This window comes from Gavialis gangeticus, unplaced genomic scaffold, assembly GCF_001723915.1.
Source record: "Gavialis gangeticus isolate Ggan-Ray unplaced genomic scaffold, GavGan_comp1, whole genome shotgun sequence".
Lineage (NCBI taxonomy): Eukaryota > Metazoa > Chordata > Crocodylia > Gavialidae > Gavialis > Gavialis gangeticus.
Genome location: NW_017729025.1, coordinates 145,203,853 through 145,216,556, shown reverse-complemented (window position 1 = coordinate 145,216,556; position 12,704 = coordinate 145,203,853). Strand labels below are relative to the sequence as shown.

Below are 12,704 nucleotides of genomic sequence, written 5' to 3'. Positions count from 1 at the left end.
GGTGCTTCCCTCTGCGGCTGCAGTGCCCCCCGGGACCACCAGAGCCAGGTGCCTGTGGGCAGGTGCCACCTGGGGGGATGGGGCTGCCGCTGCTGTGGAGGGAAGCACCAGCCTCCCACACAGCCCAGGGACAACTGTCCGCCAGCAGCTCACCCTCCCCTCCCCATATTATTCATGATATCTATTATGGCAGCATCTAGACACCCCAATCAAGGATTATGATCCCATCCTACTGAACACAGTCCTCCTCCTGCCTTTAAATAACAAAGGAAATAGCCTCTGGCTCAGAGAGGTTATAATGTAGGACTCATACAGGACAGACAACAGGTAGATAAGGCAGATGAACAAGGAAGGAGATCTCCAAAGACTAAAGCAACATTTAAGAGATGCAGTCAGGTATCCAGGTTGTAGCTTTTGGTCTAGAGGCAAAAAGGAATCAGGACTTATGGTAGAGGTGATATTTTTTATTAGACCAACTATTAAAAGTTATCACCTCTACCATGAGTCCTGATTCTATTTAAGAGACGCAGGATTTTGGTTGTATCCATGTTTGTCCAAGGAAATAGGCAGGCAAGGTTTTTTGGGTAGATGTGATATCTTTTATTAGACCAGCTGATCAGTTGGAACAAAAAGTTATTAGCAAGCTTTCAGGTAAAAGCTAAGTGTGACAGGATGTTAGTGAGAATGTAAGTGAGTGGAAATCCCCTTCTCTACCCGTTGTTTTCCTAATGTCTACCTATTTCCATTCTCACTGACATCCTGTCACACTTTTAGCTTCTTTCATTCCTTGGAGATCTCAGAACAGCAGAGTCTCCGCAGGCTGGAAGAAGCTTGTGCCTGAAAGCTTGCTAAGACATTTAAGAGATGGAAGAAGTGTAGATTCCTTCTGAAGTCACAAGTTAAGACTGTATAGACTTGAATAGGGCTTTAGTCTGCAACCCTGCAGAAGGCTTGGAAATTTAAAACCACAAAAGTGAGCCAGAAATCATGCACACATGACATGAAAGGCAGTAAAGATACCAGTTTTGCTATCATTGTGTCATTTTCACTTTCTTCTAGGAGAGAAACAAAAGGTGCCATCAGACATGCATACTATTTACCCAAGATAAATTTCTCCCTCTACATGGAGCTGGTTGCAGGTTGTTTCCAGAATATATACCATCTGCCCTTTTTCCCCCCCTTGACAGAGTAGTTTGACTAATTTGAAGATGGAGCTAAATGTAATTAACTGCCTCCCTAATAACAGCATGCCAACTTAATTGGTATGATTCCCTGTAGGAAAGGCATTTAATTAGAATGAATCAATCCCTGAGAAAGGCACTGTCAAGGGTAAGTCAAGAACCTCTAGCTCAGCACTTGGGGAATGTTATTTTCATGGTCTCTCTTTCTGCCAGTTTGCTCATCCTCTGTCACTTTGGGGAATTCACACCTCTGCCAGGCAGATGCCAAAGTCTCCAAGGCTCTAAACCTTTTGGGAAGACTGAATCATATGGCAAAGCTTCAAACACACCAGCATCAAGAATGGAGTTGCATTAAGAGCTAAACTCTGAGTAATGCTCAGTGCCAACAACTGCACCCAGACTCTGCCAGGAGCCAAGCTCTTTTGAATATCAGATCCCAGTTATGGCTGCTGAACATTTCTAAAAACTGTTTTCTGCAGTATTGTTGAAGCCCCTATTTCTAGAGGGCTAAGTAGGCCTCTTAATGTTGAACGTGCAATCAGAAGAGAGAGTAGCTATTGTATAAACTTCAACTCTGACAGAGGGTTGAAGTGTAGGCAATACACTCCTAGCTAGTCTCCTGCGATTTCCATTTACTATAGCTGTGGCTCCAAATGCATATTACCAGGGCTACAGGTTTACTTCTGTCCTAGAATGTACACACAGGTGTAACAGAAGATTTGTCATAGCGGGATATAACAGGGTACCACAGCAGAGGTGGTATAAAGGACTGAACTCCTTCTACTGTGTCCTTTTTACTCAATTGCACAGTACTGAGCACAATACAACCTGAAAACCCAGTTGAATGCCTTAAGCATTGCTATTATGCCATTAATGTAGTAACATGAAGCAAGTACAAACATCTTTACACAAGTGTGCAGCAAGGCAATGGTACTTCCATTACTGATGCATGGTACCTGATTTTACAAGATCATCCCCCATCTGGCAAAGGATTCAAGTGCCCACAAGTCAGAAAAAAAAGCACAAGCTTAATGCTACTACATAAGCTTCAGTTTCTTGTACTTGGAACCTTTCTTATACCTGAAACTACACTACTTTCCTTGCTTCACTGTCAATATAAGCTCTTAACATGGGTACTGTTATAGTGTATTGTCTCTTTAGCAGACAATGGGAGAACTGAAAAGTCAACAAGGATATGGCACATGAGATTACAGGTCTACAGTTAACCTGTATGCCTGAGTAACACCTCAGATTTCCTGCTGTGCTGTCCCACCCTCATCTCATGTTATACCTGGAAGGAATGAAGGAAAAAGAGTTGTACTCATGAGTTGTATGAGCTATAACTGAAGGGCTGTCAAGTACTCCCAGTTGCGGGAACTCCATGCGTTCTTGTGGCTGGGAACACAGATCAGCTGATTGATACTTTCTGTCATCATGACCCCAGGCCCCCCTGCACTGGCAATATGGTACAATGGGGATCTGACCCCTGATCCCACAGTCACTCCTCTTACTGTGTATGTGCAGCATGGCAGGAAGTACAGTTGTTGGGACTGCATCACATCTTTCACTGAATGTCTGTCGGTGGCTTAAGCGATGATTAGATGCTGGAATGGTTGCATCTAGTTACCTACCCAATTTGGTGGGCTTACCTATACACTGGTACTCAACCCAGGCAAGCAATTCTTCTACCAAAATTAGCTTCAACAGAAGTTTAGCTCCAGTAAGAGGAAGAGTGGACTTGATCCTTGCACACACTTTCACACAACTAAGATTCCAACCAGTCCTTTCATAGTCTGTAGGTTGAAGCTTTCAGACGACAAGAGACAAATCAACTCCTTCACTGGCCAAAAAGCACCCAGATGTCACAGATTGAGTGAGGTATGAGAACATATCTAGGCAGACCTTGAAGTTAGACTACCAAGCCAATGAAAAAAAATAAGCTTAAAAAAAAATCATTCATCTATATATGCCAACACCTTTACAAGCCCAAGAGGCAAAAACATCTTACTGGAAGAGCTCCTGGTCAGAGATGGTGGCAGTGTGCAAAAGGTTGTATAGGCCAGCATGCGAGGAATCAGATGAGCAGTTCAGTTCTCCATCCTTCCCCTGTTTGGAGGTGCTGAGCCTGAAGAGACTGGAACAACGCAGGGCAAGCTCCAGAGCATCCAGCCAACATCGACCTGCAAAAACAAGAGAGAGTCTAAGTATGGAAAGTCACAGCGCTGTGAAAAGCGGTTGTTTGCTATTGCACAAAAGCTTCTCATTTGAGAGTGAAGGAACATTAGGAACAGCACTTTAAAACAGCCTTAATAATGTCTTCAATTAACCTAGCACAGTGTTTCTTAACCCTTTTAGGCTCAAGGCACCCCTTGAAACTGCTAGCTTTTAGGCTTTCACCATTTTTTCTGTAGTCAAAAAAAATACCGAAGTGAATCTTTTGTTGCAAAGAACTCAAAACGACCACAACAAGTCAATGTTTTTGACACTATGCCTTCCTGTTTGAAATCCCTGGGTTTATTTTGTGTATAGATATTTGCATACCTAACAGTGCAAATATGGTGTAGCACCCTTAAAAGAATCTCACAAAACCCCAGGGTGCCATGACACCTTGGTTAAAAATCAGTTGCCTAACCAGAACGTAAGTTTTACATTGCATAATTTTTAACATTCAGTAGTACCACAGATGCTGCTGGGTACAATCTATATTTCTCAGTGTTCACTTTATGCACTCAGTGCAAGTTACCATTTTATGCAAGCCCCAGAACCCTATTTAGATCTCCAAATAAAAAACATCACAGAAAAAATTAATCAGCCTCAAGGATCATGGCCAGGTAATTAATACTGTGTTATTAGTCACTTTTTACTAGGGACCTTCTGAATTTGTGGTGGCTGTCTGATTTCACCAGCAGATTGCAGGGCTTGGCAGCCATTTTGTGGGCAGAGTGCAGCAGCTCCCCCCCTCCCCTGCACCTCTGATTGGCCAAGGAGCTCCAGTAGCCCCACCCCGTGCTGCTGATTGGCTGTGAGGGATCCCTGTTAAACAGTCCTGGCTCTGCTGCAGATTGGCTGTGAGGGGCATCCATCATGTAGTCTCACTCCTTGCACTGATTGGTGGAGAAGGGTGGGACCACATGACAGGCAGCCCTTACAGCCAATCAATGGAAAAAGGAGGGATGGCAGCCATCTTGCTGGCAGCCCTTTGAGCAGCTTCCCCTTGTCCGTTTCCATCTCCTTGCTGATGGGCTGCTGCAGTGCCCTATGCACTGCCAGCTCCCTCTGGGGATCCTGCAGCATGAACTGAACTAATGTAGCTGATGTTAACAGAGTGTAATAATAGTGTAATGTAACCATGTTAGTTTTGTCTTAAGTAACTTGGAAACTCCATTTTTGTACTATTTTGCTTGACATAAGTGAATGAACTCTGTATGCCCTTTTTGAATGAATGGATGTGAGAGGGTGAATGGTGAGAGAATGGCATAGAGACAGGAGAAGACGATTTAACTGTTTATGTAAGCAAGAAGGCACCAAATATAAAGGGCACCAGTCAGTAAACTAATTAATGGATGGCTGAAGAATCTCATTGAGGCCTAAGACACAACAGGAGATAACAAGGAAGAGGGAGGCACACAACCTGCCAGATGGGCAGCAAGAACACTCCAAAGCTAAGGCACCAACTTTAACAACCAAACTGACCTCAGGCTGAGATAAGCTGAAGACGAATGAAGAACAACCTCAAACACAGAAGCTGGGTATGGAAAAAACCCCAAAGCACTGAAACAAAGGATGCCAACCCCTACAAGAAAGAACTTTGAGAATGCTAAGTTGGATGAGTCCCTCTCTCAAATGCTGTTTCGTCAGAGTACAGACACATCTGTTTCACTCCACTCCAAGTTGTTATCTACAGGATCTGTTTCTTAAAATAACCACCCTACCTGCTATCTGCATCTTCTCTCAGTAAGGTCTGGGCTGGCCACCCAGTGCTATTATTGAACAACTGCTGCTGGTAACTATAATGGAATGGTTGTTTTGTGTTTGTGTGTGCCTGTGTGTTAGTTTTGTGTATAATGATTTGTGTGCATCTATACGAGTGGTGTGTCTGAACCTCTGTCTAATTTATGTAATAAATAAACATGGCATTTTGCCTTATTCCCCCTTTATAAGGTCTCGCTAGCGATTTGAGCAATTGGCAATTTAAAGTAACAATCCAGTGTTTTATTTTCAGTTCCTTTTTTTGCCTTGTGGATTTTGCCCATTTTTGCAGGCAATGCCACATTTTGCAAAATCTGCAAAATTGTAATTTTGGTAGGTCCCTACTCAGTGCAAGTGCCAAGATTCTCATCATTCGAGAAGGAAGTTCAGCAAAAAATCAACATGCTTCTGCTATCGTTCTGCATCAGCACAAACACTGGCCCCACACCTACAACTTTCTAGGCACAACAAACTGTTGTACATCCACATTTCTGAGCGCACCCTGAGGACTCAGATGCAAGGGAGTCAAGTGAACAGGGATTTAATGTAAAGCATGACACAAGAAGCTCTTTGAAGGCACACAATTACCCCAAAGGTAACTGAAAGCTAAACCGGCCCAGGAGACACCCGCATTAAATCGCCTCATTTCATTTAACATGGAGTAACTGGGAGCGCACATACAATTCCCAGAGATCAGCTGCTCTACAGTTAGCCCCCTCACCTATTAACTCTCTCCAATTTGATGATTTCTCCATGTTTATTTGATTTCAGTGCGGAACTGGTGATAAGCTGGCATGGAAAAAATTGCATCCATCGGAACCTATACTGAACATCCACACTTCTTATTTAGGCATGCAAGTCAGCATAGTCATGTAAGATACATAATTAGGTGCTCAGTGGTGATTATAGCATTGAAGAAACAAGGAGATATATTGGATTCTCCATGATTTGTTTTGCTTGCTATAAATCATAACCTTTGTCTGCTTATCAGGGAAGCTTTTGTATACATTTGAAAACAAATTAAAAACACAGAGGAAGCATATGAATCACTAATGAGCACAGGGCACCTGGCAAATTTACAGGATATTTGAGAACCTCTAGTTTCTACCACATATAGCAGAGATCTTCATTACAGTTCTCAGAATACATTATAGAGTAATTAGAACACACTTGAGAGGAAACGAAGGAAATTAGCAAGGACTTTGCAAGAGCAGTGGAGAGTCCTGTAAACACACGAATTTCTTATAGCCCTGATTTTACTTCCCCACCCAAGTGTAAGGAAGCAGTCCTACTTAGGAGAACGCATCTAACGACAAACCCAGGCTTAAGTTTAATTGAAATTTAACTGCTGTCTAAGTTCCCACTAGGCCAAAGTCCCAGTGGAGTTTAATAGGACCAGGTTTTGGCCCCATGGGAACAGCAATTAGAGTTCAAAGGTTTGAATCATTTTTCTATAAAAGTCATATTTATAATTTTAATAAGTCTCTGCACTCCCATGAATCATTTGTATAAGAGAAACAGCCAGAATGAAGGTCTTGAAGGATTATGGGTTTACTGAAATTCTAGCAACGGCATTCAGTGTAGTCATTTACTCCTACTTTGTCCTGCAGATTCCTTCAGCATCAGCTTGTGGTTTACAAATACCATACACAATGGCTAATAAATGATTAGGTGGGTTCAGGGAGGCTATAATTCATTTCACACTACTTTGGATTTTGCAAGTAATTATATAAAAGCCTTGGCATACAGAGATCTCTTCACTTCTCACCATGCAAAGGATTTGCCTGGATAACGCCTTAGAGCTAATGGGCATTTGAACACAAATCCCTCATCTCCTTCACACACCTGACTCAAAACGTATTCAACATCATTCCATGTAAGAAAGCACATCTTCACCTTCTATTCTCCAGTCCTAGGAAAGGGAGAGAACTGCAGTAATTTGCTATTGGGAATGCTGTGCGTGCCATTTGTGCACTTAAGCAAAGCTTTCAAAAAAGCTCTTAAATACAGGCTATTTTTACAGCTTCAGTTACAGAAGTGAAAGGGCCTTGCAGTTCCCACTGAAACCCAGTACTCAATTCAAAGGAAATTACATAACTCTTTGCAAGGTGGATTCTGCTTCCATTTAAGTTCACGATTATTTGCTATACTGAAGGACCAGTATAGAGCAGTGGCTCTCAAACTATTTGTTTTATTTTTTTTCCACGGACCACTTGAAGATTGCTGAGGGTCTTGGCAGATCACTTAATAAACTTTTTTGTTCTACAAATCAAAGCGCACACAACTCATATTTTAATATCAGTAGTCTTACCCTACAAGTACAGATATTCTCATTTGTTCCACAACCTTTCTGCGGACCACCTGAATGGAGTTTGCGAACCAATGGTGGTCCACGGACCACAGTTTGAGAACTTCTGGCATAAAGGGCAATTCTTTCAGGGTTAGTTAGAAAGAATGGAGTAGAATTAAAACAAAACATTTTTATTCCCCACCCCCCATACACACACAAATGCTTTTGCGCAATGCATCGTTGACCAAGCCAATAGGAAAATTCCAACGAAATTTGCCTTTTTTGCCAAAATTATGTAATTTATCAACTGGCTCTGATGGGAGGTTATAAACAAAGTGAAAATTCTTTTATAAATATTCAGTTCTAAAAACACTAATGCAAACCAGGTAATTATTGCAAGTCTATAAACATCAAGTCACCTTGTAAATGACTGTCATTGCATTGTACATGAGAGAAAGGTTACACAGCATATATCTGCATCTCCTCTGACCAGAGGATTTAGTCTTTTCTGTGGTTCAGTGGCAGTAAGACTGTAGCAATTGACTTAATAATTGCAATTAAAGAGAGAAGGAAAAGGGAAGGGAGTGGGGAGGGGTAAATGTAAAGTTACAGATGAACTTTTATTGGGTTACAAACTACACACCCTTGTGGAAAGGTGTGGGGAAAGTACCAGAAATGGCTTTCCATTTCTTGCCTTTGCTTTGTAATAACAGGAGCTGAACATGCCCTTCAAGTTGGATGTACAGCCTTGGTTCAGCAGTCTGGACTAACACTTAGCAGCTGTTTGAAACAAGTACTTAAATACAGTCAAGCATGTTCAGATGTTACTACAGAACGTTTAACTCAAAGATAGCTAGTCAGGCTGCGCGAAATTTCATCGGCTGTTCTGTTTTGACACTGTTTCAACTCATTTTGAGCGTGGAACAGTGAAATCGAAACAAAATGAAGGGCTTTGAAACAGCCTCGAAACAAAACAAGGGCAGCTGAAACATTTCAAAAGTTTTGAAATGTTTTGAGTTTCGAAGCAGCCAGCCAGGTGGTGGGAGACAGAGGAGAACTAGGGCTGCAATCAGGCTGGGGAAGGGAACTCAGTCGGGCTGAGTTCCCTTCCCCAGCCTCAGCCTGATCACAGCACTGGGGAGGGGAACTCAACTCCCAAGCCTGACTGAAACTTTGAAACAGTGAAGCCATTTTGACGAAATGGAACGGGACAGTGTTTTCAAAATGAAACAAAACTAAACAAAACACTGTTTCGTCAAAACGGATGTTGAAGTGGAACGCTGCTGTTTCACACAGCCCTATAGCTAGCAGATGCACTGTTTGCTTCAGCAGTGGAAAGATGATGAAGCTGCTAAAAAGCTGGGGCTGCATGGATGGAAATGAGCATGCAGCTTAAATTGCAACCATTGCTTAGAGGGAATTAATTCAACTTTATTTAAAAACACACTCAGCCCATGTAGCTAGATAGTCAGCCTTCTAATGCTGGCCAGCTTCTATTCAAAGAAAACATTTGGCATGTCCCAGTCTTATAATGGATGGTATGAAATAGCTATTGGTTTCATCATGTAGTACTGAGAATATTAGCACTTAGAACCTTTTCACTTTAAGCCTTTTTGTGCACTTTGAAATACTTGATGACAAAACCTGGGTTGAAGTTCCCTCTGTGCTTTTAAACAACACCAAATTCTGCTATAGATTGAATCTTACTGAAATTTCAGCCTGGGACCACTTCTTTCAATCACAAATTTCAGAAATGGAGTGGCTGGGTTGTACCCCCTTCCAATTTTACTTACAAAAACCAATACAAAATAGCCATACAACTCTTCAGACAGTACACTGCCAGGGGAATATTGCTTTTCTTGGCTAGTAAAAGTCATCAGCTTTTGGCCTTGTGCCTCACCAGCATCAATCACATCGATACAACAGCAAAGACACGTACTGCCAGCTGACAACTGTGTTTATGCCTTTAAACAAGGAACTCATGAGCGATAGGGAAGACATTGATTTGAGGCAGTCACTGAACATTTCAAGGCCCAAAAATTTTCAGTTGACTGCCCTCAATGTTGCTGTTCCTTTGGGGGGCATGCATCTAATTTGTAGCACTCTGGCTGCCTTGATTCAAGGATGATCCCTCAATTAGCTGCAGGTGCTGTTTATGTAGTGTACAAGTTAAAATCCAGGCATTTGTAGGCTACTGTTAGAGGTGAGTGAACTTTACAAAGTGCTGTTCTGTATCATGTTCTTACATGGTACAGAAAAGGTTAGTTGTGAGTTTTAATTGCTATCACACGTGTGTCATAAGAGTGGGATGCATCTGCACCGAACTGTGAACTCCCTCTTGGATTACAACCTCCATCTTGAAATCTAACCTTTGTTTTACCTTGTCACTTCCAGTTTGAATTAGAATAGGTTCTGTACTGGCACCTAGATGACTGTCTAAGCCTGAAATATCTCCTAGGGCAATCTAGGACCATCAGCTGCCTCATGTACTGGCCTAGAGTCATAGGCCAGCAGCCTCTATACCAGGGGTGGGCAATTATTTTGGGTGGAGGGCCACTTAACAAGGTTTGGTGAGCTGTCAAGGGCTGCATGCATAGCCCTGCCCCTTGACAGGTGCCCTGGCCCCTGGTCACCGTCTTGGAACCAGAAGTCCCAACCCAAACCCCTGACCTTTGCCACCAGAAGTCCCTCCCCTTACCCCCTGGAAATACTCCTTTTGGGAGGGGACAGTTGCCATCTAAGAACCAAAAAAAAGCAAATCATACACTAAAAGTTAAACACCTACTATAACATTTAAATCTTATTACAAAAAATATTTTTGTCATGATTTGTGTAATGTATATACAGGGGATTGCATAATAAGTCCAAAATAAATTCTTAGTCTTTTACATTGTGTTTGGGGGGGATAGTGGTGGGGGGAGTTTGCAAGGGGTGTGGCTACATGGCTCGGGAACACACCGTCCTCTCCTGCAGTCAAGTAGGCAACACTGTGTGCACATGTATGAGTGCAGGTGCATTTCCTGCCCCCTCACACTCACACTCCCTCCCATGGTGCAGCAGCAGGCAGGGGTGCTGGTGCCTGGCTCTGGCCAGCACTGCACGTCACAGCGAGGAATGCAGCCCCTGCCGAGCCATTCATTTCCCTGGTGCTCCCAGCACTTGTAGGGCACAGGAAAGGCCCAAGCACTGGAGCCAGCAGGTTTCCCAGTCCTTTGCAGTGCTTGGTGCGTCCCTCCTGTGCCCTGTGAGTGCTGGGAGCACCAGAGAAATGAATGGCTTGGCAGGGGCTACATTCCTCACAGTGCTGGCTGGAGCCAAGAGACAGGCACTGGCACCAAACAGAGCACCCCCTTGCTGCTGCTGTTGCCCCTGCTGCCTGCCAGGGATATATGCCATGTGGGGTGTCCCCATGCCCCTCCCCCTTCACACTCATACCCTGCCCAGCCAAACTGCCCGCTGCTGCCACCCCCCCAGGCAAGGGCTTCCGCTGCAGCCAGCCCCAGCCCCATGCTTCTGCCCAGCTGCAGCCCCCACCTTCCCTACCTGCTGCCTGGAGGGAGCAGGACCCCGGGGAAGCCTACAGCAGCAGCCCCACCTGCGCTAGCGGGGCACAATTCATTGTGGGGAGGAGGTGTGCTGCAGGCTGGATGAAAGTGCCTGGTGGGCTGGAGCTGGCCTGCGGGCCATTTTTTGCCCACCCCTGCTTTACACAGGAGTCTGACAACTCAAGGAGAGGAGGGGAGGGGAGGGGAAAGGGCTGGAATTTCCTCCATGAATCATAGGGGAAGGAAGGCCACACTACATTTAAGAAATGCTTTTCTGGGCAAGAGAGATGTCTACCACAACATACTAGAATACCAGCAGAAAAAAAACTCTGCTTTGCCCAAAATGCTGGCAAGACTCACAGAAAGAGCAAGATCAGAGGAAAGAGGGAAAGGTTCTTCCTCCAGGTGAAGGTAATACGACAGAGCAACTGCGCGCAGACATTCTCCTGTATTCTTTGCTTGCTTGCTGTGCTGTCACCAGAGGGCTGACTTGAGAAGTACAGAGCAACTACATGAAGATGGAATTATGAGGGGTTACGTATGGCAACGGAAAAATGGACGGCCTTAAGAGGCTGAGACACTGCTTTGAAAGGAGGGGTTAAGGTACTGGATGGAGGAGCCTCACATTCCAAAGGAGGGTGGCAGATGGGCTCTGTACATGGGCACAATCCCTATCAACCCAGGAAATTCAGAATAGTGCCCTCCGCCATCCCTACTGAGGAGTCTTAGAAGGAGACAGACAGTAGTGGTTGAGTCTTCACAGACTGGTGTCTTTCCAGGGAGGGGGACAGCCTAAGTCGTGACAGCCTCTTTTAGAAATACCCCCCAGAAGTTTTTTTTTGTTTGTTTTTTTTTTTTTTTGACACTGCTGCTTATTTTTAGAGACTAGTAATTACATAAATACAAGTTCCCTTTCAGATGATGGAGAGAGAAAGACCATGTATTTATAGAGGTTGAGCCCTGTGGACTGTTTTGCCCTTGCAGATGGTTTTCTAAAATGGGAGTGTATGCCAGAAAATGGACCCTGCTCCTGAACGCTATAGGATGGGAAATTTATTGTTGTTTGTGGCACTTCTGGGGGCTGGCTGCAAGGTAGGTCCTTAAATCCTACCCAGAGTGTCAGAGGGCAGAGCAAGGAAAAAACATTTTAAAAAGGGAAAACAGGACGCTGAGCTGCTGATCACATTGTAGCCACATGTTTAATGAGACTCTGCCTCAAGTTCATTGTGCAAACTAATTTTCTAAAAAGTAGGAATTCCTCATGAATTATTGTTAACCTTGCCAAGTGTCTGAGGCTCATGCCCCTCTTTTAATAAACAGGAGACACACATGGTCAAGGCTTGCTCAGAGGCTTTGTGGTTCACAGATTATAGCAGTTGGAACCAACCTTTTTGGCAGGCATGCCACAAGTTAGCCTGCACCCTCCCCAAGTGCCACTCTGATCCCCTCCCTCTGCATGATTTACTGCTCTGCTTTTTGGGCCTGCCCCATCGGCCTGTCCCCTGCCCTCCTGCCACATACAAAAGGCTGCCCATGCCACTTGTGGCATGCATGTCACAGGTGGGTCACCCCTGCATTACAGGATCCATGGAGGTGTCACGCACACATCATAAACAGTGTGAAATGAAAAAGAGATGCCACCTAGCCCATTTCTGTTGAATCAACCTACTACTAACTTCTCTCTCTCCCCACACCCCCTGCATCCAATCCACCTCCTCC

The 12,704-nt window shown here is 44.1% G+C and overlaps 1 protein-coding gene across 2 annotated transcripts in view; it reads right to left on the bottom strand.

Moving 5' to 3' along the window:
- The window catches only part of OSBPL5 (oxysterol binding protein like 5), a 270,342-nt gene that overhangs the window by 51,198 nt on the left and 206,440 nt on the right, over positions 1-12,704 (bottom strand). For both annotated transcript variants that reach the window (XM_019519707.1, XM_019519708.1), the window contains one exon: positions 3,190-3,361. In XM_019519707.1, coding sequence (XP_019375252.1) covers positions 3,190-3,361 — 172 coding nt within the window. The remainder of the gene's footprint in view (positions 1-3,189; positions 3,362-12,704) is intronic.